This window comes from Dermacentor andersoni, chromosome 6 (assembly GCF_023375885.2).
Source record: "Dermacentor andersoni chromosome 6, qqDerAnde1_hic_scaffold, whole genome shotgun sequence".
Lineage (NCBI taxonomy): Eukaryota > Metazoa > Arthropoda > Arachnida > Ixodida > Ixodidae > Dermacentor > Dermacentor andersoni.
Genome location: NC_092819.1, coordinates 54,214,206 through 54,240,635, shown reverse-complemented (window position 1 = coordinate 54,240,635; position 26,430 = coordinate 54,214,206). Strand labels below are relative to the sequence as shown.

The 26,430-nt window shown below is 47.9% G+C and overlaps 1 protein-coding gene across 2 annotated transcripts in view; it reads right to left on the bottom strand.

Moving 5' to 3' along the window:
- LOC126522868 (transmembrane protein 135-like) overlaps nt 1-26,430 on the bottom strand; it is a 69,902-nt gene that overhangs the window by 17,629 nt on the left and 25,843 nt on the right. Inside the window, exons 1-5 of one of the 2 annotated variants that reach the window (XM_055066600.2) lie at nt 15,027-15,113; nt 4,761-4,888; nt 3,505-3,597; nt 2,165-2,198; nt 1,623-1,688 (exon numbers count right to left, since the gene is read on the bottom strand). In XM_055066600.2, coding sequence (XP_054922575.2) covers nt 1,623-1,688; nt 2,165-2,198; nt 3,505-3,597; nt 4,761-4,888; nt 15,027-15,098 — 393 coding nt within the window. In that variant the 5' untranslated portion in view covers nt 15,099-15,113. Of the gene's footprint in view, nt 1-1,622; nt 1,689-2,164; nt 2,199-3,504; nt 3,598-4,760; nt 4,889-15,026; nt 15,114-26,430 lie in introns of those variants that run through there. The other variant, XM_050171709.3, reaches the window with a different exon arrangement.

Below are 26,430 nucleotides of genomic sequence, written 5' to 3'. Positions count from 1 at the left end.
GACAAACGTCGAAACAAAGCGACATTAAAAAAAAAAAGTCACGTGTTCAAAGCAATTGCTCATACACTTCGGTAGTTAAGAGAGATACAGTTACGTTTCTTTCACACTTGCTCGCACCCTCGCACGAGTTCACTCAATCATCAGGTCGCATCACTGACGACAATTCAGGCGTCTCGAGACGACTAAATGGTCGTTTAATGGTTTTTGCTGGGCGGCGTTTGCGTGTTTTGATAGAAATGCGCGACGCGCTCGTTGAGTGAAAACTTCGGAATAGTGCGTCAATCTTACGCACGCAAGTGACGTCGACGTGGAATGATTACCTAATGGTCTTAGTTAATGGGCTTACGTGCACAAGAAATATTTGCGAGGTGTGCGAGCGGGCTACAGTTATCTTTCCACGTCGGACTTGACGCGAGATCAGTGCATTTGTAGCGAGGTGAGAAACCGAACAGAAAGGCAACCGAGAGACGAAACGCAATGTTGAGTTTGAATCAAATGGACCCTGTAGCCCTGATCTAAGATTTTCTTCATAAAATTTTCATCTACGCCGTCCAGCCGTCGTGGATGCGTTCCAGCTATATATGCGTAAGATAGGGATGTACTTGGGCGTAACGTACGAAAGCGGGGGTTTTCATTGATGGGTTCATAGGGTTTAACATCCGAAAGCCACACTGAGAGGAGAGCGCTTGTGGGGCTATGAGGAATGCTACATAGGAGGTAGGGGAAAGGAGGGGAAGGGGTGCAACAGCGATAACATTTTCTTCCCCTTGCTGACCGACGTACATTCAAGGATGTACATTCAAAGGAAATTCTGCTAAACTTCGTCGACAATGTGGCCTTTGATGGTTACATTATTCATCTCCACGTAACATATGGTTTCATTGTCATCCGCTTTTATACACATGGCACAAGTATTAGGGGCGGCGCGATGACGTCACTCTGCGAGGCTAACACCGCTTGCGAACTCGCTCACTGCACACTGTGTGACGTAGGAATGGACGGTGATACTGAGTAACACTAGGAAAGCCTTCGCAGAATGCGTGACAGTGCCCATAGAAACAGTTCTGTATCGTGTGCATGTGTGTGGTAATGGTTTTTTTTTTTCAATTCCTTTTCTCTATCTCGCCTATCGCATCTCCTTGCCCCTTCCCCGGTACAGCTAGGGTAGCCAACCGGAGATAATCTCTGGTTAACCTCCCTGTCTTTCCTTTGCCTCTCTCTCTCTCTCGCTCTCAGAAAGAAGTGCTATACAGAAACAACATGATAGCTTTCGCACTATAATTCCACCGAGATGCGGCCACCACGGCATGCACGAATCGAACGCGCGACCTCGCCGCGCTCAGCAGCAGGACACCGCAGCCCTCCGACGAACGCCCCCGGCGGTATGTCGCCGTTGACCCGCGTCGCTCCAAATCCGCGTCCATCGCAATCGCGCGTTGTTGCAGGGCGCCGAAATGTTCAGCTTCCCTCATTTCCTCCTTCCTTGTGTTGCGCAACACGTTTGTTGCCTAATCTGACCTCTCGAAAATTACGGTGACACATATACACACGTACACACACACACAAACGCCAGCATGCAGGGTAAATAAAGAGGCCCGACGCAGGCGACGATCCACACTCACCTCGCCATGCTTGATCGGTCGGATCTCGTTGCGGGAGACCCTCATGCGGAAAATGGTCTCCGAGGCCTGCGTGTAACACCGGCAGAGGCGTGAGAACGGGTCGCCCTCTAAGCTATAGCTCGCCGCAGCAAGGAACCTTGTATAGCCGTTGAGGAGGCTACAGGAGCGGGATGTGCGAGATTTAACTGAATAACCATGCGCATATATAAGTGCCGGAAGCAGAATACTTCTAGTTGCGTGCCTCTGAGGCACACTCCAGTAAAAAAAAAAAAAATAATAATAATAATAATAATAATGGGAGAAGTATGCGCGTACAAAATACACTTTGATTGCACACAAGAGATGTTGGAATATGGAACTAGCGCCCAAACACGGGGTCATTTAAGCAAAAAAAAAAAAAAAAATATTACTTGAGGATTTTCGTTTGACTCGCAAACAATCTTGCCGAAGTTATACGCATCTTTCCGTCGCGAAATAAATTTAGTGGAACAAAACTGAATATAATTAAAACAAACATGTTTCCAAGAAGTTGCTATACTCACAATGTTGCAGACGTATATTGCAAGCGCTTGCCTCCTGAAACGGAAAAGGGAAGAGAGTTTAGTTGCATCTTTTTTTAATTTTTGGAAAGGCAGAGGCCGTTCTGAGCTCGTGCCTGCTATAGCCTGCTACTCTACACTGGGGAAGAGAAGAGAGAAGGGGAAGATAAAGTAATGTGACGAATGAACCTGAGGAGAAAGAACAGAGTGGGTGCGTGTCAACGTTACACAACGACCCGACTAAAGCCTTGCAATTTTTTTATTTTAATTTTTTTTTGGGGGGGGGGTGTTAACGAGAACATGCGGTTAAATAAAGGTGGTATACATGAGACACGGAGCGCTGCCCGAATGTGGCGCAGCCAGAAATTATTTTTCGGTGAAGGAGGCGGGGGGGAGGGGGGGGAAGGGGGTCATCCACTTCACCGTGGACCGGCTGGGAAGGCCCCATACTAGCACGCAGAAATTTTGGGAGGCAGGGAGGGACACGGTGCCCGGTGTGCCACCCCAGCTGGCTACATCACTGTTTCACGTGTCTTGTACCCCTCTTTCTTTGTCCGAGTCTTTTAGCACAAAAGGCATTTCGCAATGCGCAACCGACACGCCCAAATCTCCACTTTGCCCACTAAAGTGCCACTCGTCCAGTCCGGCGGCACGCAGGAACTCTAAAGTTTTCGTTGTTTTTAGCATTAGGCCGAGAACAGTACCCTCGATCCAACGGTAGCTGCAGCCGCTGACGCTGGCCATGGGAAACTGTCCAGCCGCTGAAGAAAAAAATTAACTGTGCCCCCGCGGGTCTACGCTGCTTAGAGCAGCGCGACTATATCTCGGACACTCGTGATCCCTGATGGCCGCGTGTCCGTCGGAAAAGAAAGTTCGCACAAATAAAGAACCCTGCCATACAGCGATAGAAACTACAACGCACATCGCATAAAAAGGAGTCGTTTTGTATAGTATACATGTTCTTAATTAGCGTTTCACACTGACCGTGCACGCCCGAGCTTGGCGCCACGGACATCGGCGAAGAGAAGCACGAGCAGGCGAAGAGAAAACTGCGCCGGTGCACAGCTACTAAACATAGACGACGACGGGCAGACAAAATGGCCGACGATATAAAGAAATACGCGAAAAGGCGCGCAATAATCAGCATTAAAGTTGTGGACAGCTACAGTCATTGAAGTGGACCGCTGTATTCCGGACTATAGACGCCCTAAGGGACACGTCATCGCACAAGACCAGAAGTGTTTGAGCGTCCTATCACATACGTGTAAGCCCTTTTTTTTTTTTTTTTTTTTTAACACAGCGTGATTTTCAACTTTGGGGAAGTGCATGCATCCAAGTCTCACCTGCTCTTTCGCTCGAGCAGGATGGCCATGAGGCTCGCCAAGAAACCCGGCAGGTAGGACGCATTCAGGAAATTGAACCGGCCCACCAGCTTCCTGCGTTGGACAAGCGTGCGAACAACAAAGACAGACCACAATATGTATAGATGAGAAGTCTCACAGGTGAACGCGCTGCTGCACTTACCACTGCAGCAACTGCAGCTTTGACACTGTGCTCGCATTTAGGCAAAAATCAACGCAGAATGGAACAATGAGGATGATTCATTCATTCATTCATTCATTCCAGCGCCCCAAACCAACAATAGGGCAATGTGAGGAAGCATCGTGGAGGGCTGCAGAATCATTTCAACGCTATCTAAGTCTACTTAATTGACATGAACCCGAAGCTGCACTAGCCAGTTGATTCCTTGACTCACTTGATGCACTTGACCCGCTTACTGAGATGCCCCATGGTGATTTCAGAAACCAGTTGATTTGTGAAGCAGTGCTAGGGAATGAGTCTCGAAGGGGGGTGCATACATACAGGTGTGTATGTGTTCTGTAAACTCAGTTGCGGCGGCGCGCGTATGTTGGAGTTTTCGTTTGAGCACTATTCGTAAGCGTAAACGACATGACTTAAAAAGATAGCCGCAGTTGTTGTTTAAGACGTCGCTAAAAGTAGATCGTTAAAGTAACCTGAGGGGGGTGGGGGGACCAAATTAACAGAGCTTCTTGTTCCGTCTGTTTGTCATCGATCGCCCTAATCGGGAATAATTTGTTTAAAACGCCAAGATTCGCTGACAGTTGCTTTTCTGTATGGACAGAAAACCAAGAACACCCTTCTTTCTATAATACAAACATAAAGGTATTTTACAGCTACCAGCTTAATATTCTCTCAACACACAAAGAAACCAATATTATTTCGCATTTTTGTTAAGAATCCTTACTTTAAATTTTTACGTTATTCTTCGACCCCTAACCGCAGACTTCTTGGCCAGTTTCCCTTAGTGGTTGAGTGCAATTGTATAAGGAACAGGCAAGCAAGCAAGAACAAAGTGGCGCAGTTCAGTGCATATGAGAATGCCGCTGTCGCAGTGAATGCGTTCAGAACCGAACGAATTGCTCAAGTATGCCTCTTTCTCTCTTTCTCTTTCTGTACATACGGGTCCCCAAAGCCCCCGGCAAAAGTAGCATGCGATCCACTCGCCCGAGGATGGGCAGAAAGCGGGCGAGCATTTTGTCTTTCGCGAGCTTCGCAGCCCCGATCAAGGTTCACACACCTGAGCGAGCAGAAGACAGCGATGAAGGCGAACGCGTTGAAGCTCAGGAAGAAGGAGGAGATGAGGACGGCCCGGAGAGTGCGCTTGATGGTGTCCCTATCGTAGCGCTTGCTGTACACAAGGGACGCCTGCAAGGACAGAGAGGATACACGAAAATGTCAAAAAACAAATAAGGGAAGAAACAACGAGACGCGTGAAAGACGTACGTCGATGCATCTAGGCAGTTTCATCTAAAAAAAATTTTTTTTTTAATGCGAAAGCATTACATGTCCCGCGAGGCAGAAAGCCGGCATTGTCCGTAACGAATGGCAGGAAAGATCATCATCAGCGTGGATTAAGGTGAACTAAAGTGGATTAAGGTTTCTAAGTATTAGAGCAAGGCAGATTAAGATGGATTAAGGTAGAGTTTGAATTTAAGGTGATAACTTGGAGCAGTCGTAATGCTCCCGCATGAAAATCACGTAAGGATACTCAAGTGACTCAATTTTTTTTTTTTCGGGAGGATTTGCCACGAGACATCATATATCAAATGAGACTAAAAATAATCAAATGAGACTAACACCGTGGCGGCTTGGCCTAGTCGGTACATACTCTACAGGGGAACGGCGCAAAAAGACGAAGGACAAGGGGAACACACACACACACCAGCACTGGTTTGTGTTCCCTTTCATGTCCTTCGACTTTTCGCGCTGTTCCCCTGTAGAGACTAATTCCGCATCGTGCAAGAACTGCGGCGACTGAATTGAATTCTGGGGTTTTCTACGTGCCAAAACCACGATTTGATTAAGAGGTGCACGCCGTAGTGTGGTACACTCCGGATTAATTAACACGGGCGCTTTTGCACTTCGACCCCTGTCGAAATGCGGCGGCCACCGCGGCCGGGATTTGACAACGCAGAACTTTTGTGACTGAGATCAAATTTAGCAAACATTAGTGGGAGGAAAGGTAAGACCATGTTATTTATGGGAAATATTGTAAAATTTGCGTGAATTGCAATAATTTCTTAACAAGTGCTAGAAAGCGTTTTAAACTGAGTTGCCATGTATACGGAAACTTCTTTTTTTTTAAGTCTACTTTAATCACAGGCAACCGTTTCTTGTTGCAACTGCTCGGACGCTTGAATTTCCGTTGTGATTGTGCGAGATCGCAAAAATCTGCTGCCGCTCTTCAACACGTATTATTTCACCTTTACACAGCCCCCTGCGCTCAATAGCAGTCCTGAAAATTTAATTTCCAACTCGCAATAATCCACCCATTTCTTGGCCAATCCCCCATAGTGGGTATTCGAAAAAACAGAACAAAAGAAACAGTTGTCAGTCCACTAGCTCTATATTTAGAGTACAGGAACTGTGAGAGAGGGCTCTGGTTTAACTTGACAGCCTCTCCTTTTTTTCTTTACTTGCACCAAAGCACGGTATACACGAGCGTTCTCGCGTTCCAAACCCGCCGGAATGCTGCCGTCGCGGCGAACAGTCGCACCCGCGACCTTGTGTGCCGCAGCAGAACGGGACAGCCACTGATCCGCCGCAGTCGGTCAAGTTTAGTATATGGCCAACTATGGGATTCCTAGTAAGGATTTTGCTAAATCTATCAGCATAGAGACCCAGTTGTGAATTTCAGCGACAGTAGAAAGCTAAATTTCATCATCATCATCATCATCAGCCTGATTACGCCCACTGCAGGGCAAAGGCCTCTCCCATACTTCTCCAACTACCCCGGTCATGTACTAATTGTGGCCATGTTGACCCTCCAAACTTCCTAATCTCATCTGCCCACCTAACTTTCTGTCGCCCCCTGCTACGCTTCCCTTCCCTCGGAATCCAGTCCGTAACCCTTAATGACCATCGGTTATCTTCCCTCCTCATTACATGTCCTGCCCATGCCCATTTCTTTTTCTTGATTTCAACTAAGATGTCATTAACGCGCGTTTGTTCCCTCACCCAATCTGCTCTTTTCTTATCCCTTAACGTTACACCTATCATTTTTCTTTCCATAGCTCGTTGCGTCGTCCTCAATTTAAGTAGAACCCTTTTCGTAAGCCTCCAGGTTTCTGCCCCGTACGTGAGTACTGGTAAGACACAGCTGTTATACACTTTTCTCTTGAGGGATAATGGCAACCTGCTGTTCATGATCTGCGAATGCCTGCCAAACGCACCCCAGCCCATTCTTATTCTTCTGATTATTTCACTCTCATGATCTGGATCAGCAGTCACTACCTGTCCTAAGTAGATGTATTCTCTTACCACTTCCAGTGCCTCGCTACCTATCGTAAACTGCTGTTCCCTTCCGAGACTGTTAAACATTACTTTAGTTTTCTGCAGATTCATTTTTAGTCCCACCCTTCTGCTCTGCCTCTCCAGATCAGTGAGCATGCATTGCAGTTGGTCCCCTGAGTTACTAAGCAAGGCAATATCATCAGCGAAGCGCAAGTTACTAAGGTATTCTCCATTTACTCTTATCCCCAATTCTTCCCAATCCAGGTCTCTGAATACCTCCTGTAAACACGCTGTGAATAGCATTGGAGAGATCGTATCTCCCTGCCTGACGCCTTTCTTTATTGGGATTTTGTTGCTTTCTTTATGCAGGAGTACAGTGGCTGTGGAGCCGCTATAGATATCTTTCAGTATTTTTACATACGGTTCGTCTACACCCTGATTCCGCAATGCCTCCATGACTGCTGAGGTTTCGACTGAATCAAACGCTTTCTCGTAATCAATGAAAGCTATATATAATGGTTGGTTATATTCCGCACATTTCTCTATCACCTTGTTGTGTTCATATAGGAGGTTGTGGCCAAGTACTGCACCAGGGTGGCCAATCCTGCTCTGGTGAGGGAGTGTGTTACCGGTTCTGGTCACCGGCATCAGGCCACACTCCAGGCCTGTTTATGCAATTTTATCAACACGCGGATTTTTTTTTTTTTTTTTTTTTTAATCCGGTGGAAAGCTAAATTTAGGATTACGCAAGTATACGGGCGGGCTCCCGAATTGACAGGGAGTTCTAGCGACCCCCCCCCCCCCTCCTATATTGTAGCTAAATCTCTCCGAATAATTAAGAGTACAAGTAACAGCAGGTACAAAATCCAAAGTTACACGAGTTTTTGAAGACAGGCCGACCCCGTACTCACACTATATATGACTTCCTAATGGAGTTATATGCAATATTCTCGTGTCTACTGCGTTTCCGAAGCTCGAACTCTGGATCTGCCGTTAGTAGCCAACAGGGAGCTTCCTTGCTCCCTAATAAGGAGACTAAGTTTCTGTCCACACTATTACGACTCCTTAATAGTCCGCACAAAACCGAAGTTCACAGTAAGATGGAGGCTTAAAATGCTGAGCAGAAGTCAAACAAGTATGTCGCTGAAGCAATTAACCGTTTCGACAAGGGGTCTTAAATGCCTTCGCCAGGGCAGCAGATGGTTTTCTTAGTAGCGTTTTTATGTACGCTTAGCTCACTGTTTCCCGCACCTTCAACGGGTACTTTTGAATACTTCCGTTTCAGTTACTCAACACACTACGCACAGGCTTATTCTCTTCCGGTGAGGGCGCACGAAGGGGGAGTGAGCTACGCCTACGTAATAACGCTGCTAAGAAAAGCGGTTGCCATGCCTTGACGAAGACGAGTCCCTTTGTCGAAACAATGGCTTCAGCGACATTCCTTGTTCGACTACTGCTCACAACTCCCTTAATAGGGAACTTCGGTAGTATCGGATCATGTTGCCCTTCACAAAAAGTCTACAATGCGGAGTTTCGTTACTCCCTAATGAGGAGACTACGTCCTTACTGCTGTTACAACTCCTTAACAAGGAGCTTTAGTAATATTTAATCATGCTGTCCGTTAGAAGAGGAAAAAAAAGGAAGGAATGAAAACGTATGAGGGAAGGAGGAAGAAGTAAAAACATGCGACCAAAGGTGTTATACAGACCCGGGGAACAGTTCGAACGACTACCCTCTGGTGCGGACGCAGCGACGGCGCGCGCCTTACGAGAACGTCGTCGACCTTTCACTCAACGTGCAATGCAATTTTTAGCACGTGCGAAGCCCGGCTCCTTCGCTCGAGTGCGCGCGCGGCGAAGGTGTCTTCGTGCACGCCACACTTCCTCCTCGGACGCTTCCACGCGGAAGGGGAAAGCAAAACAAGTAAAAGATAAAACGAACGTAGGCAAATAGGGGCCCGCGCCTGCATCGTCGCTGTCGTCGCCAGCGGCCCGTGCAAATGTTCACGAGCAAGCGAGCATAGAAGGCGCTGGGGTGCGGCGCGCATCGAGCGTCTTTGGCGTGATTCGTGCCGCGTTCTGGCTTCCGGGAGTCACTTTTTTTTTTTTTTTTGAGCCGAGCTGATGAAACGTTAGAAAGTAAGCGGCGACGGAAAGACACGGACACGCAAGACGAGATTTCGAGCGGTGTATATGCAGCTCGGCATAAGCCACTGCGGCGCGGGGATTAAGGCCATTTAACTCCCAAGTTATTTCGCAACGAATTGAGCGTGCAAAGCATCATACCTTGCAGGTGAAGCAACGAACTGACACGGACACAGTGAAGACACAAAAGACGACACTCGCTGCACTCGCAACCATGTTACTTCAGAACACATACTTCATATTAATATACCTGCGCACCCTCAGGCGTCAAAGATAATCAAGGCAAGATTAAAGGCATTTTAAAAAGAAATCATTTGCCCTCGCATACTCGGGCGTGAAAGATATGGCACCTATCTATCATGGTGTGCAATCCTAACGTATTTGTTGCACCCCTAACAAAAAAATTATCACAGTTTTTCTTCCTTTGGTGTTCTTCCAAAAAGGCACCATCACCATGGCTTAGATGTACAGATGGCTGGCTGATACAACCCTCTCCCCTCTTATGATTGTGAAAGGCTTCGATTATTTCCCTGGTGAGCTGATCCTTATGGTGTGATAAAACTGTAGTATCATTGTAAAGCGGGTAGTCCATGTTGTGAGCAGTGCCCTTTAATGGGGGAATGAGCTTTTTTTTTTTTTTTTCCGGGCAAGAGAATGATACTACAGTTTTATCGCACCATAAGGATCAGCTGACCAGGGAAATAATCGAAGCCTTTCACATTCACAAGAGGGGAGAGGGTTGTATCAGTCAGCCATCTGTACATCTAAGCCATGGTGAGGTCGCCTTTTTGGAAGAACACTAAAGGAAGGAAAAATTGTAATAAGAATGTTTGTTAGGGGTGCAACAAATGCGTTAGGATTGCACAACATGATAGATAGGTGTCATATCTTTGACGCCCGAGTATGCGCGAGCAAATGATTTAAAAAAATGCCTTTAATCTTGCCTTGATTATCTTTGACGCCTGAGGGTGCGCAGGTATATAAATATGAAGTATGTGTTCTGAAATAACATAGTTGCGAGTGCAGCTAGTGTCGTCTTGTGTGTCTTCACTGTGTCCGTGTCAGTGCATTGCTTAACCAGCAAGGTATGATGATTAATCACCAACTAGCCCAACTTTCCACATTACTAAGCGTGCAAAACTTGCCAATTTTTGCACGCTATATCTGGATTCGAAAAATGTAGAGTACGTGTGCAGTTTAACGTGCCAAATAAAGACGAAAGGGATCTGCTCTGGAAACGATGAACTCTCCTGCATGTGAAGTTAGTTTAGGGTCAGTCAACTAAGTAAATAATGTGAAAACAAAATATATGCGTTTTTTGGCCCAGAAAAGGTATGAACTTGCTCTGAATTTGCCTTGGCGATATCAGTTTTGACAAACAAGTGTAAACAATTAGATAATTGGGCATCACGTTAAGACAAAAAACTGAACTTGAGACGACGTATTCTGACTCGTGTTCTGAGCTTGCTTCGGCGTGTTGTGGCCTTTTTAAGGCAAGAGCATGCTTTAATATTCTGTTGCAGAAAATTATTTCGCAATCTTCACTGTAACCTTACATACTGCTGTGAGTCGCTGCCTTCTACACTCAATACTTTAGATCCAATAATCAGAGTGCAGAACGCAGCATTGCGTGCAATTATATTCTGAAATCCCTTTCCAATTTTTCCCAACCGTCATGCACTTCCATTTCCATTACTATCAGAAACGAAAGTCGCTGCTTAAGTTAATATCACATGGCGAAGTCACTCATTACTTATAGGTATGTCTATTACGAAAGGGAAAATTAATATAGACTTATTATACCAACTTATTATACCAGGACTGCAAGTAACGAAACTTTGAATTTACCATTTATTATAAACACCTCTTGCACGCGAGACGGGTGTTCTACCTCTACGCCACCGCTGCACCTCCAACTGCAATGCATGCTCACTGACCTGGAGAGGCAAAGCCGAAGGGTGGGTCTAAAAATTAATCTGCAGAAAACTAAAGTAATGTTTAACAGTCTAGGAAGGGAACAGCAGTTTACAATAGGTAGTGACGCACTGGAAGTGGTAAGGGAATACATCTACTTAGGACAGGTAGTGACTGCGGATCCGGATCATGAGACTGAAATAATCAGAAGAATAAGAACGGGCTGGGGTGCGTTTGGCAGGCATTCTCAGATCATGAACAGCAGGTTGCCATTATCCCTCAAGAGAAAAGTTTATAACAGCTGTGTCTTACCAGTACTCACGTACGGGGCAGAAACCTGGAGGCTTACGAAAAGGATTCTACTTAAATTAAGGAAGACACAACGAGCTATGGAAAGAAGAATGATAGGTGTAACGTTAAGGGATAAGAAAAGAGCAGATTGGGTGAGGGAACAAACGCGAGTTAATGACATCTTAGTTGAAATCAAGAAAAAGAAATGGGCATGGGCAGGACACGTAATGAGGAGGGAAGATAACCGATGGTCATTAAGGGTTACGGACTGGATTCCGAGGGAAGGGAAGCGTAGTAGAGGGCGGCAGAAAGTTAGGTGGGCGGATGAGATTAAGAAGTTTGCAGGGACAACATGGCCACAATTAGTACATGACCGGGGTAGTTGGAGAAGTATGAGAGAGGCCTTTGCCCTGCAGTGGGCATAACCAGGCTGATGATGATGATGATGATAAACACTTATGGCAAGTGACTCATTCGTTTTTCTAGGACAAGAACTTTGAATACTGCTCGAAGTGAAGACGGCCAGAAACTGTTTTCCATTAAACGATATTGAAGGAGCGTATGTTTTATTAATTACACACTGCTGTATTATGTTACTGGTGAGCATAGATGTTTTTTTTTTTTTTTTTCAATTTGTGTTCGGTAACCTTTTCTTGTACTCTACGCCGAAATTGCTTCTGCACATTTGTATTCTTCAGTGCAAATGAGATGGTTATAAATACGTCGTAAAGCTTCTACATGTGTTGCAAGGCTGCTGCGAATGGGCATATTTCATTCAATGGCCTCCACTATATAGTGCACAGAGCTTCTGCTATTGGTCCAACAGTCGTCGTGCAAAAAAAAACGTGTACGCCAACTCTTCAGCTCCGAAGAGGAGGCTTTCCCTCATCACACACGTAGGTTAGCTCGATTATCTAAGCAGACGATGAAGGGGAAAAATTACGAAATTAAGTTCTAGGGGGTTTTACGTGTCGAAACCACGATCTGAGCACGAGACACGCCGCATATCGGGGTGGCTCTGGATGAATTTTTGACCACCTGAGGTTCTTTAAACGTGCATCTCCATTACTTACTTTCTTTCATGTTTATTTATATATGATTTTAATGTGGTGCTCCTCGTTGCTTTAGAAAAAGCATACTTATAAATAACAGGAGGTCCCGATACAGTCATTGACTGTGGGACCTCCTTCTGTATATTATTGTTTTTTGTAACCTGCAATCTATGATGAATAAATAAATTCCAATTCAATAATGAATAAATCAATTTCAATCAAATGGCACGGTACACGGGCGTCTTTGCATTCCGTCTCCTTAAGAATCGAACCCTCGAGCTCAGCTACCTCAGCAGCGCAACCGCCACCATAGCCTTTGGGCTAACTGCTGAGACGGGAACGTAACGACAGGAACGTAAAACAGTGACGAACATGTTCAAGTATACCGAAACTCGAATGTGCGGACTGGGTTGAGGCGAGAGCAGTTAGCCTGCACCAAGCAAGACGCCCCGCCCCGCCCCGTAAGACCAGTGGGTCCCAACTTCTTGGTATCCGAACTCCTTGAAGCCTTAGTCTTCAGCATGAACGCACCCACGAGGACAGACATCAAACGCGCATATCGGTATGTATAAGGAATCAAAACACGGGTAAGCGAGCGGTAAATGAACAAAGAAGGCACGGCGTGCAAGACAGCGGGAAAAGTGGACGGGGAAGGAAAACACGGATCGAGCGCTGACAACGAACTGTCAGGTTTATTGCGCCGCAACATACGTATATAGGAGAAAACACACACACACAAAGAAAAATAACAGGGAACTAACCTTACCCGAGAACGGCAGCTGTCAATCCCGAAGACGCGACACTTTCCTTGTCATACAGCGCACGTCAGGGACACCTCACTCCTAAACGACATTTTGTGTGCGTAGCAAAGGCCTCGCTAATCATCCGTTCTTAGAAAAAGGAAGCTTTAGCTCGGGCCCAACTCCAGATGCCGCCTATTCAAATACATGTAAAACGAAGAAATGTCTTTCTGGGATAATCCCTGGACCGATTTTAATGAGACTTGATGCATTTGAGAGAGACAGTGAAATTCTGGTGACTGCTAGAAGCGGTACTTTGATTGAACTGGCATCCGACGGGTGTTTCGCATACCGCATCCAGCCTCGTCAGCAACTACGGAGCTGGCAGCGATCGATGTTGCAAGTACGTACCTACTTCAGGGCAATTCATCTTGCAAGTGCAAGATGAGTTAAGCACATTGAAGGTTGTCATCCATTCGGGGTCCCGCGCTGCTCCTAGCAGACGACAGAGAAGTGAAGCTGACCGCCCAGTTGTGTGCTTCGTCGTCTGTCAGTAGAATTACAACTCGTGGAGCATCCCTCATTGGCATGTGGATATACCTTCGCACGTAGGTATACCGTCGGAAACGAAGAGGCCGACCGACTCGCTTCCTATGTGAGCTCACAACGAATGTGAATGTTCCTAAATTTTGTTTGTAGGCTTGACGATGCTCGTCTGTTGATTCAAGGTTGCCTGCTCAAGCAGCGCCCAGACCAGAGTGATATATACAAAAGGATCCTTTCCTCTCCGTGTTCGTGGTCGAGGTTTTCCTCGTTGCGCTAGAGCTCCATCGCTCAAGTGAAGGGTTGGCAGTGTCCTGGTGTCTGAACGTTTATACCGGCAAGGACGCGTAGACAGTCCGCCCCGTGCTTGTTGCGGTTCCCGAGAGACACTTGAGCGTGCACCTTATGTTAGGGTGTCCCTGCTTTCCTTGCGCAGCGCACGTCGCTATACTAAGGGACTATAGCCTACTTGGGCCTGCAGTGTGCGACCTTTGATCATTGCCCATATCCGAGTGGTTGTGCTTCTCGACGCGACCAGGCTCCCATCGCGGTCTGCTTACATTAAAAAAAAAAAAGAAAAAAAAAACTTGCTTGGTTTCTCGTTTGTGAGTGAATTTGTGAGGGACGAAATTTTTTTGCCAGTCTTGTCTTTTTTTTATGTTTTACGTTCTTTCTTAATTTGTGCGACCTGCGTGTTTTCTTTTTCCCGCGTGTACGTTCCGTTCCTAACTTGCGCCCTCTATGCCTTGCTTTACATTCGTCTTTGTGGCCTAGCTGTCATCTTGCTGTTTCTTTCTTCTTTACGTCACTTCTTATCTTCGACTTCCCTTTTAATCCCCTCCTTCCTAAAGAGTAGCAAGGCTTTGTGCCTCTCTCGGTGGCAATTGCCAGCCTGCCCCTTCCCTATTTCCCTAAGGCTCTGTGCCCTGTATGTGTTTTCATACCAAATAATAATAATAATAATAATAATAATAATCGCTTACATTGACAATCATGGTCGATGGTAACTGCATGTTTCCCCCAATTAACAAGATTGGCGAGGTTTCGTCTCGAGGAAGGCCGTGTTCGAACACTTCGCGGAGGCGACATGGCACTTGAGACAACAGCACTGCATGCAACTGCTGGTGCGCGGCAGGTATAAGCAGTGCCCAGGCAGGCGTGTCACAACACAGGCTAGGCGATGAGAAACGCGCACACAGCGGCCGGCATCGCTCTTCTGGTGCGCGAGGCGATCACACCGACGGGAAACCGTCTGCTTTGCCAGCGCCCACCTAAAGGATTACACAAATAGATTCAGCTCGGAACACGTTGACCACATGTGACACCGAAGAAGACACATACGGGGAAAACTGTTCGAACGACTTACATGCTCTCCGATGCGGAAACATACGACACCGTGCGCCCCGCGAAGCGTGGTCGACTTTTCACTAGACAGCATGTTCTACGCGGGACATATTCCACGGCCGCGCTGAACGTAAGCACTGTACTCGCGATGCCGGTGCGACCCGCGACTGTCGAGAGCGTGGCCTGGCCCCGGCAGAGCTGATTGAGCCGGGCCAACACCACGTATAGATAGAACAAGGCCTTTTCACTCCGATCGATGACGTCATGTCACCTGACCCGACTGTATGGAATCTAATGGAGATGCTCCCCGAGTAGGCAACAGTGATGTTGACGTCACCGCTTTCATCACGCCAGCCTTGTCAAAGGAAATTTCGGGCCAGGTATCGTGACGTCACGGATCGGAGTAAACAGGCCGGGCGTGACGGCATGCATACGACGACGGTGCGTGAGGCGCTTGACTTCGTCGCTTTTGCAGCGAAGCGCACTGTGCGTGAGCTACATACGCTGTGCGTCTGCTGAGCACAGCTTCAAGTATATTTTCGCCTTGTGTTCGTAGACGTTAGCTTAAAGGATACGAATGAAGCTTGAAGAATTTTATCTTCAGACAATTTTGTTGCGGTTGCCCACAATGGTAATTAGATATGCAGACGAAATCCGCAAGTTAACCAGAGCATCGATAGAGGCTTTTCAAGATAGCTACGTTAGCAGTACAGTCATACGTTTGGCTCCAATGTCGGTCGGGGCCCGTCGTCTCAGTGTAGTTGATGATCTACACTTACGGCTGCCGCTCCATGCTCCGTTTCACACATCAGTATAGACCTTTTTAAACAGAAGCTTTATTTGCGTCTTCCTTCGACTTTCCCACTGCTGCTGTCGCGCAGAGCTGTATATAGATGACAGGCGCGAGCAAGAGAGGAAATGCGACGGGAGGAACTGCTTTTCACGCCACCGCGTAGAATGTGCACAATCCCCTCTGGAACTCCCTGGCCGTCGCCACATTAGCCGCTTGACAGCTGTAATTATCCGCGACTCCCTTAAGAGGCATTGCAGAAGCTGCAGCGCTTCCCCTTCTACTAACGTGCGAGGCCATAGGGGACGCAGATACAACCGTAGAGAGGAGAAGATGAGAAGACAGGAGATGGGCGATCGAGACAGCCAATAGAGCACTTCTACAATATACCAGACATTGTTAAGGTATGCCTCAAAGAAGATGCCTTTAATATTAGACACTTCAGGCACGCTCAGTATATTTAAATATATCTTAAGTTCAAGGTGCGGTACAGTACGTTGCTGCTATTTCTGAAAAATAAACGCCACGCAAATATGTCAAGCGGGCAACTTACGCATGGCGTTCAGAAGCAGAGCCGCATTAATTAAAGCGCACCGCAGGGTCCAGGAGACACTACGGAAGCGGTCGACCGTCAAATCAACACTTCTGTGCCCGCCGCGTTATCTTTACGGCTATGGCATTGCTAGAGGTCGTGGATTTGATGCCGATCACGGCAGCCGCATTTCGACGGGGACGAAATAGAAAACGCACGTGCACTTATATTTTGGGATACGTTAAAGAACATCCCGGTGTCCAAATTAATACGGAGTTGGCCACTACGGCGTGCCTGATAATCCGAGCGTGGTTTTCAATAATCCAATTCCAGATTAATACTTCTGCCACAATGCGATGGTGCCATGTGAGGAAATGACAACGCTCAACCCTCTGAGAGGTTATAAAATATGGCGCACAACAACGCCTCGAGCAAACACCTCTCCATGCGTGTTCTGTGTACTACGCAGACAAACAGCAGTGGTGCACGCAAGGCAACGTTAAAATAAACTCGCCACTCTCGTGTTAGCCTAAACGTTGATGAAATGAAGCTTTAGCTGTCAGCATCACCGCTAACTATCGTCAATCAAAGCAACCAGCACGGAAAGCTTCGCTTACGATTCCCACAGTGCGTGGGGTGTGCACAATTCTGCAGTGGCTGAGTTCGCATGCTCAGAAATAGTACGGTATTTCTTGGCCCGATTTCCTTTTTTTTTCTTTATATAAGCCCAGTTCTGAATGAAAAATAACATAATTTACCCTTAGAAACGAACCATGTATTCACATACGGCTGATAACACGTTTTTTTTTTTTTTTTTTCAGCCCGTCGCGGCAACTTCACGTGCATGCTCGCGCGAGCAAACGCCGCTGGCGCGCAGCGTAGCATAGACAGGAACGTACGGAGTGATAGTAGACAGTTTTAGTTACACGTACGTAGAGACTTCACGTACGCAAACGTGAAAAGCCTACGTACCTTACGTGCACGCCATCTGAAACGCTTTTAGCTACACGTACGCGACGCACGCAAAGAGGGACCCCGTAGCTATACGTCTATCGGGAAATGCGAACACGGCGGTAGCCAATTCAATCCTGTCGCCGTGTTTCGATGCGAGCCGTCTGCGCGCGCGCGGCCGCTATCGGTTGTTCGTGATCTCGCGGAATTCCCGCGCGAAGCTGTCTACGTGCGTAAGAAACGCACGCAAAGAATTGAATCTCACGTACGTCCGTGAGACGCGCGCGCCCCCGCTACGTTCTACGCATGCGCACTGCTCACACGTAGGAGCTCTACGTACGCAAAGCCTCTACGTACGTGTAACTAAAGCTGTCTAATTATTAGAGAGTTTTAGGTTAGGGGACGCAAGTGGCTTGCGTACGCAAGACCTAGGGGCCACGGTACTGCGCATGCGCAGACCCCTACGTCCGAGTCTGCACATGCGCAGTACCGTCACCCCTAGCTCCTGCGTACGCAAGCTGCTTGCGTCCTCTAATCTAAAGCTCTAATTTTGGTGACCGGACTTCATGCGTTGGTCCCACATTGTTGCACCTGATATATTAAACGGCGTACAGTTACCGCATGCCATAAAAAAATTAGAGACGTTTCACTTCGTCAACCCGGGTGACGCGCAAGCGTATGGGTGCTATAGCGCACACGACGCTATCGGCCCTCGGTGCGCCTAAACATCGCGGATCGTATTTAAGACAAGGCTCGCGCGGTCGCGCCATACGCAGCATGCCGCCGGAGTAGAACGCCCCCTTGTAAACATTCACTTATCTAAATGAACTACCATGGTGTAAGCGCGCAAATGCAAAACAATGAACACTTCACACTCGATGACCGCGGACATTCGCTGTCAAAACGCTGGCGCGAGAGAATCGCGGCAGCAGCAGCGAGCGAACTGACGCTTCAACGCAAACTGAGGAGTGAGAACACTGCGCACGAAAAGCGACGAGCCGTCGGCCCGGCTAGACTGCCTAGACTGTGCCCCCAAAGGAAATCGCTTTCAATACAAACCCCGTGCGACCGCGCTCGGCAGAAGTACAACGCCGAGTCGGGACGAGTCAACCCGACTGCACGGGGTAGGTTGACCAAGCCCGACCGGCTGCACGGGCCTTCTATGTACCAGTTCTAGATGGTCTTGGCCCAACCCGCTTGCAGCGTGCATGCAAACACTGTCGGGTCAGCCAGCAGTGAGACTTGCGCGGAACCGCCGAGACGTCGCGATTCCTGCGCCGACAGCGGGAATGGTATCAGCAGTATCAGTGCCAGGCGAAGACAAGCACTGCACAGTGCAACATCATCGTAGCAATAACACCCATGAGTTAGAGCTGTTGCAGACGCCAGCGGGAACCGGAAGCCCAGTTCGAACGCGCTGGTGTCTCGGCTCGACGCTGCGTGGCGTCGTTGTCCAGACTCGTCGGAAGCGAGTCCACATGCATGAACACGGTCCCGTCGGAATCGATCATCCCGATTTCCGACTCGACTCGCTCGCGTCGGGTTCGTGTAAACGCAGCCAATAAGAGCCCCGCCTCCTGGTCACGTGGGCGCGCAGTGTGCGAGTCGAGGCGATGGTTCCGCGTTCTACAGCGAAGCTGTTAGTCTCCAGTTGGTCGGAATTTTTCGTGGCGTGCTCACCTACCCAAAACGACTGCTACAGGGAAAAGGGGGTTTGTTTTTTGGTTTCATCAGCGTAACATCTTTATGTTTTCACGTATATTCGAATTACAGTCCGAAGCTATCATGTCTGCAGCTTGTGTGTAAGTCGTACTCTACGCATTTTCTGGCGCAATTTACCTTTAAGAGGAAGCTTTAGCTCGGGTGCTCCTATCTAAATACATGTAAAAGGAGAATTCGTTTTTCTCGGCAACCATTGCACCAAATTTGACGGGGTTGGCTGCATTTAAAAGAAAAGTTTAAAATCTAGTGACTGTTGGTTTCGAATTTTCGATTTAGGTCGTCAAATTCTTATAAAAATTTGGCAAAAATCGCAAGTTTTCAGAAAACGAAACTATCAAGTTTACAACTCCGTAGCTCAGCAAGAAAAAATGATATTGCAATTCTGTGAATTGTACCTGATAGCACATCTAAAGCGGACAAAATTGATATGTTACACATGAACCTCAAAAAATGGAGTAATGTGTAATTAAAACTTTTGCAGAACCTTCGTAAACAACGTAACAAATTCACGTAAGATGTAAACTGCCATATCAAATTTGTCCGCTTTGAATGGTCTAATAGATGCCGTTTACAGAATCGCGATATCTGTTCTTGATGCAGAGCTATTAGCTTGTAAACTTCGTGCTTCTATTTTTTTCAGACGTCTCTATTTTTGAAAATCCTTTTAACAAAATTCAAGCCCTAAATCAAAATTCCGCTTCCAACAGTCACTAGAATTTAACTTTCTCTCTCAAATGCAACAAATTTCATTAAAATCGGTCCAGGGGTTATCTCAGAAAAACGTTTTTGCGTTTTTACATGTATTTGAATAGGCCGCGTCGGAGTTGGGCCCGAGCTAAAGCTTCCTCTTAAATATTAATTTAGTTCAATAAGGCTCTTGCGCTTGGCGGACGGCCGACGAGAATGTGGATGTATGCCGCACTTCCGCACACGTGGGTGCGCGGGTGACGCACGTTGACAACGAGTGAACACGTCACTATGGATTCGAAACTTGCTTTCAACTTGCAGGACATACAAGTCCATTCTCGTTCGCAAGACTCAGCAAGCACGAATTAAACTCGTCCAGCGCGGACTACTGTACCTACGAATGGCACAGCAGTGATTATTTAACAACGCTGCCGCGACGGGGTCTTTCTTGCCTAGACTACCGAAGCGCGGATGTGGTGGTTTCCACAGTAAAAAGGTAAAAAGTCGCACTCTAACGTAAAAAAACAATTGAGGGGGGTGGGGGAAGGTTTCGTTTTGGCTGCTCGTGGAACCCTAAAATGCCGTTCGCGAAACCCAATTTGGGAACCCCTGATCTACACCATCCACAGGGTCAGTGGCGTAGCCAGAAATTTCGTTCGGGGCTATTTAGCTATATACTTGTAGCTTATATAACGATCATCATCATGTACGATGCGCGACGAAGGCCTCTCTGTGATTTTCACTTACCTCTTTCTTGCATCAGCTGATCACACATCTTATGCCTGCAAATTTCCCAATTTCATCACGCCACCCATTTCTTTTCCGTCCTCGACTGCGCTTGCCTTCGAAGCTTTCTTTGCCTTCTGCCCGGGCTTTGGCGAGTCTACCCGCTTCTCACCAGATAAAGTGAGCCGGTCCCAAAGACAGCGCAGTAGTAAACTGCACCTATCCCAGAGATGGTGTAATCAGAACAGGGCCTATCCCAGAGACTATAAATCCGCGGTCGCGCGGATCACGTGGCGGAGTCACGTGATGGAGTCACTGTGTAACGCGCCACTTTCTTACTGGCTGCCTCGCGCGCGTCTGCTTGCTCCGTCCTTAAGGAGGATTTGTATAAAATGCCGCTTAACAGAATTCCAGTGGATCTCAAAGAAGCTAACGCTGTGTTTGACCCTCGTTATCGATGTCTTCTACGGGAATTGATTTTTTTTAAACGAATATTTCGTTGCCTACTTTGCCACTGCTGCTGTCTGGCAAACCGCGTCGGGCGGTGGTTCAGAACGTGTATACACGACAGGAGCGCGGCAGAGAGGAAAGGCGACGCGAGAAACTCGTTTGAACCTTTGCACCACGTCGAATGTTCACAATGCCCTCTGGAGCTCCGTGGGCGTGGCCACAGTAGCTTCTTCACAGAAGTAATTATCCGTGACCGAGCCTTACCTTTCTACTAACGTGCAAGTCCAGAGGTATGCCTTCTAGCGATTATACCAGATGGAAGCTGGACAGAATGGTAGAGAGGAGGCAGATAATAGGTAGAACCGACGCATTCGCGAAAAGAATGAATAACAGCCTTGCCACTCTTCGCTCGCAGTTCCCATACAAGGAGAGGGGAATAGGGAAAAGGTGACGTGAGGACACGACAGCGGTAGCGGGCAAACGGGATAAATTTAAGTTCAAGGCACGGTTCGGTAAGTTTCTGCTATTTCTGAAAAATAAGCACCATGGAAATTTCTGAAGTGCACAACTTACGCAAGGCGTGCAGAAGCATAGCCGCAACAATTAAAGCGCACCGCAGGGTCCAGGAGACATTACGGAAGCGGTCGCACGCCAAATCAACACTTCTGTGCGCGCCGCGGTAGCTTTGCGGCTACGGCGCTGCTCGAGGTCGAGGGCTTGGTCCCGACCGCCGCAGCCGCATTACGACAGGGGCGAAATAAAAAAAATACACTTGTGCACTTACATTTAGGAACACGTTAAAGGACACCACGGTGTCGTAATTAATCCGGAGCCCGCCTCTACGGCGTGACTCATAATCCGATTGTGGCTTTGGCACGTACAGCTCCGTAATTCAATTAAAGTTTAATACTTCTGCCACAATGCGCTGTGCCAAGCGAGGCAATGAATATGCTCAACCCCCTCAGAGGTTATGAAGTATGTTGCACAAAAACGTCTCAAGCAAAAACCGGCCCCTGCGTGTTCTGTGTACTGCGCAAACAAAAAACAAAAAAAAATGGTGCATGCGCGGTAACGTTCAACTTCAACTTACCACTCTCGTGTTGAAGAAAACGTTGAAGAAACTAGACATTCGCCGTCAACGTCACCGCTAATTACCGTAAATCAAAGCGAACAGCACAGAAAGCTTCGCTTACATCGATTCCCACAGTGCGTGGGATGGGCATAATTTTTGTTTTTCTGCCCACCAGCGGGTAGTCAGCGCCTGTGCTGTTTTGTTTTGCTCTTATCATAGGTGGCGTAGTTTTTCAAAATGCTAACCCATAAAGTTTAGGACTTGCGCAATTCACACATTTGCAACGGCCGTATCCGTCTGATTTCCCGCCATAGTGATGTATTTACCCGCATAAAGAAGCTGCCAAGCGCAGTTCCCGTTCCTCTTTGCTCCCCTTGCTCAGCGGAGTGTCTTGTTTGTCTGACAAGCGTGCAGTGTGATTAGCAGACATGCACGTGAACTAGTCTTAGTTTTTTTTTTTTTTTTTCCTGTTGTCGCGCGGCAAATAATCAAGCTCCCAGCATCGCGATGACGCAGTGCGCGGCCGACGGATGACACAAACGTCCTTCGGTGGTGGAGCCTATATAACCCCTGTGCTGTCGTTATACGTAATTACGCCTTCCCATTGTGCCTTACAACGATTTTGGACTGCCTCTGTCGCTAGATAACGCGGCCTTATGTTTCCGGCTGCCAAGGGTGCTCCCCGTAATACTTCTTCCAGCCTTTCTCCTGCTGGAGAGCGAAGCTCGCTGGCTGAAAGGGAAAAGAAAGAAAAATAGCGAGATCGAGCTAATGATGTCATTCACTTATTATGATTATTGGTGAAAACAGGATCATTAGCTCGACATCTCTTCTGCAGACAGCGAGACTTCTGTTAGAGCGCTTGAACGCTGCGGAGCAGGGTGTCTCTCTCTCTCCCTCGTGCGTGTGTGTGTTGTGCGTGCGCGTGCGTATGTGTGTGCACATGTGCATGTGTTTGTGTTTTTGCTCACCTTGAGAGACAGTTCGCGCCAGTTCGGCAGGAAGAGATCGCCGGCTGCGATGAGTGGATTCGACCGGTTGGAGGTCTATAGAGAACCGTAACGCGCCTTATATGACTATCTGTAGGCTTTCGCCATTGAGTCGGGGTTGCTTCACCGCATGTAGCTACATCATGGGCATGGTCGACCACTCTCTCACCAGTAACATGCGCGAATTCAGGTCGAAGTGGGTGGTAGGATTACAGGCGCTGTAGGTGCGCTGCCATGTTGCTAAGTGATCAAGGTTAAGGTGGCTATTAGGGTTACAGTAATTAGTGCCACAGTAATTCTCAATACACGACATGCATGCACAAAGGTCCTAACATGTCACGTATCGCTGTACCGTATGATGTAGCGAGCAAAAATAAGCCTACAGTGCTACCAATAATCAGTCGGTTACGACCGGAACTATATTCTTCTGCGCAAGGATATCGTGCATGTACGCCTCGTGCACCTACGGTAGCGCTGCAATGTACTTGTGCAGATGGGAGTATAGGTAAGGTACTCATCACACGTATGCCCTCGCAAACCGTAAATCATTCATTCTGTTCGCACGCACAGATGTTCAGCGGAAAGTTATGAATCCGCGCTCACGCGCAGGTTCGTCGTCGTTTTGAAAGCGTGTGACGATTTACATTCGGCGAGCACGGCTTGCGCAGGCAGGCGTGCACGCGCGGAACTCATTTTTGATGCGGAAGCCTTTCCACAAGAGTTGCGCCGCGGCGGTGGCGCCGCCGCAGAAAGCGAAACCTCACTCACGCGCGCGCGCAGAGTGAACGCAAGTTGGTTCTTTATTCTATGTGAACGCGGCGAGCGTAGGCAGCGGGGAAAGGCTTCGGCCGTGGAACGATACATTCCGTGCGCACCGGTGCACGGAAATCGCGGCCGAGAGAGAGAGAGAAACGACTTTTGCACGCGCCTCTGTCTTGCCTGCCTGCGCGCTCCACCACGGCCCTACACCATTGCTAATGGTCCCTAGAATATAGGCCAATATTCTAGGGATAATACCGTGGTCCTGCCCGGCAATGCTGCAAACGACTGCAGCATTGCCGAAGGTACGAGGTGTACACAAGCAATATCATTGCGCAACGGAATATAATAATTGTGATTGTGATTATGAGTGGGATTAGCGTGTTTTATTTTTGCTTGGCACACGATACGTAACAGCGCTACGTGACGTGTTGGGATCTTTGCGCATGCACGTCGTATACCGCGATTTGATGTGGCGGTGAGCTGACAGCGCGGCGCGGATTAACACCTCTCAAGGGGCATTCGGCCTTTCTGTTGGCTGAGGAGCCCTGCAGCTTCCACAGTGCTGCAAACGACTTGTGAGGTAGACCATATATCTCGTAACCTTTTCTAACCCATGGAGCAGGAACTTTAGACGAGACGGACAAAAGCCTCGGTTTAAAGTTTCTGCGCTAACCACTGGAAAAGACGTCCTAAGAACAAGGCCAGAAAATCAACCCTTGCAAAATTACTATAGCAACGTTGGTGAAAGCTATGGAACATACCAATAGAGCCAATCGATAGCAGAGCCGGAAAGCTCTCAGTGTGCGTAAGAACACAGCGTGATTGGTTGGCGCAACATGCATTGGCCACTCGCGATATCGAGCGGTATACAGCGTGGCCGCTCGCTAATCACAAATCGTAGCCAGTCAGGAGCATATGCTTTAAGAACACCAATATTGTAAGGTTGGTGCGCATCCTTTCTACGTTCTCAGGAGTGCAAGAAATAGCGTATACCGAGATTTATACCCCGTCTCCCAATGCGCTCTTTACCCTTCGATCTTCACAGAGATAATGGAAACGTTGTTTCACTGCCGAAAAACCAGCAACGAAAAAGGGACAGCACGCATAAGTCGGAGGCACATGCCACCATCAAATTCCACACAAGCTGTTCCTTCTTTGCTTACATTTCCCTAAGTGTAAACATACACTAGTTCTACGTGCATATATACATAGCGAGCATGCAGTTCAAACAAGGCACAAGTTCCCAAGACATGCGAAGTGATCAATGAACAGTGGTCGGACAAGAGATGCTCCGAGCCTGGTCTCAGAGATCGCAGCGCCGATTCAATCTCGGAGGTCACGGCTGAAACTGCAGCCAACCTTTCAAGAAAGGGACATATCTTCGTCAACACCACTTCGGTATGAAGGGCCCAAGGTGCTCGTAAACACTTTCAAAAGCTGCTAAAACTCTGCAACAACACCGCTGCACCCTTAACAGTGTAAATTCACTCCACTTTCTGACACGTCAGTTCTGTCTAACTGGTTGAGCTCGTGCAGCAATGCATTCTTCCTGGAGTCATCAGGCGCCGCGCGCAACTTTTTCTCTCCCTCCTTCCCTCCCTTGTCTCCACATAGCCTCCATTCGCGCACTCTCCTACACTCTACGCATTCGTCTTTTACGCCTTTGTACGCTCTGCTCTCTTCCGTCTCTCAGCAGCTTAACGTTCGTCGGAAAGAAACGGGGGGAGAATGGGCGAAAGACGGTAACTGCCCGTGCACGAAGTTGTGCGCAAGTGAGCACGACGTTATCAGGGGTGTTTCGCACGCGTGTATACGGCGCGCTTCTGCAAGTTCGCGTAATTCTGGTGGACGCGTCTGGCAATCTTTTCTTTCTCAGCTTATTTCTTGCTCAACCAAGCCGCATAATTGAGGTGGCGGTTCTTAAACCTGTTCGGCATGTATACGCCGTTTGGTTACTGCGCGTTCCTTCCTCTTCCGGATTGTTTCCGCCATCCTCCTTTTGAATTGTTGTCTTTTATTCCTTGATCTTTAAGTTTCGTTTACGGAAACCGTGGTTCTCTAAATTTACGAAGATACTTTTTTTTCTTTCTCGTGTTCTTTCAGATGCGAATACTCGTCATTGGTGTAATTTGCTCCTTTATCCCCAGAGAGCGAAAAAATCTTGACTGTATAGGGCCTCGCCCATGGTCAGGACATGAAGACACACGCGCACGCTCTAATGCGTGCCCTTAAAACCAACCCCACGTGACACTCCGTTTATAGACAGACTGCCTTCTAACATGAGCGTGGACTATGTATCACTTCTCGTCTTATCACTTCTGTCAATCCTCCATCCTCGTCCACCGCGCATGGGGTTTCTACAAAGGCGCTCAAGTTCACATTTCATAGTTGTCTGTTCGGTATTGAATGTTATTTTTTGTTTGTTTTAATGACGGGGGTGGCGGGGAGGGGACTTTTGATAGCCGCTACACCTCGTGGTTGACCTCGAATCGCCAACGGTGACAACGGAAGGGAGCTACCCCGACTCAAACTCGGTCGGTGAGACGGTCGCGATGTCCCGGTGACGTCACTGCCCGGTCAAGGTTGCAATCAACTGCAGCCTCCCGCGCACAGTGATCGGTGCGCGGATGGCGATGACGTTCAGCGGAGCTGTCGCGTACTGTCATTGGAGAGCTTTAGATTAGGGGACGCAAGCGGCTTGCGTACGCAAGAACTAGGGGCCACGGTACTGCGCATGCGCAGACC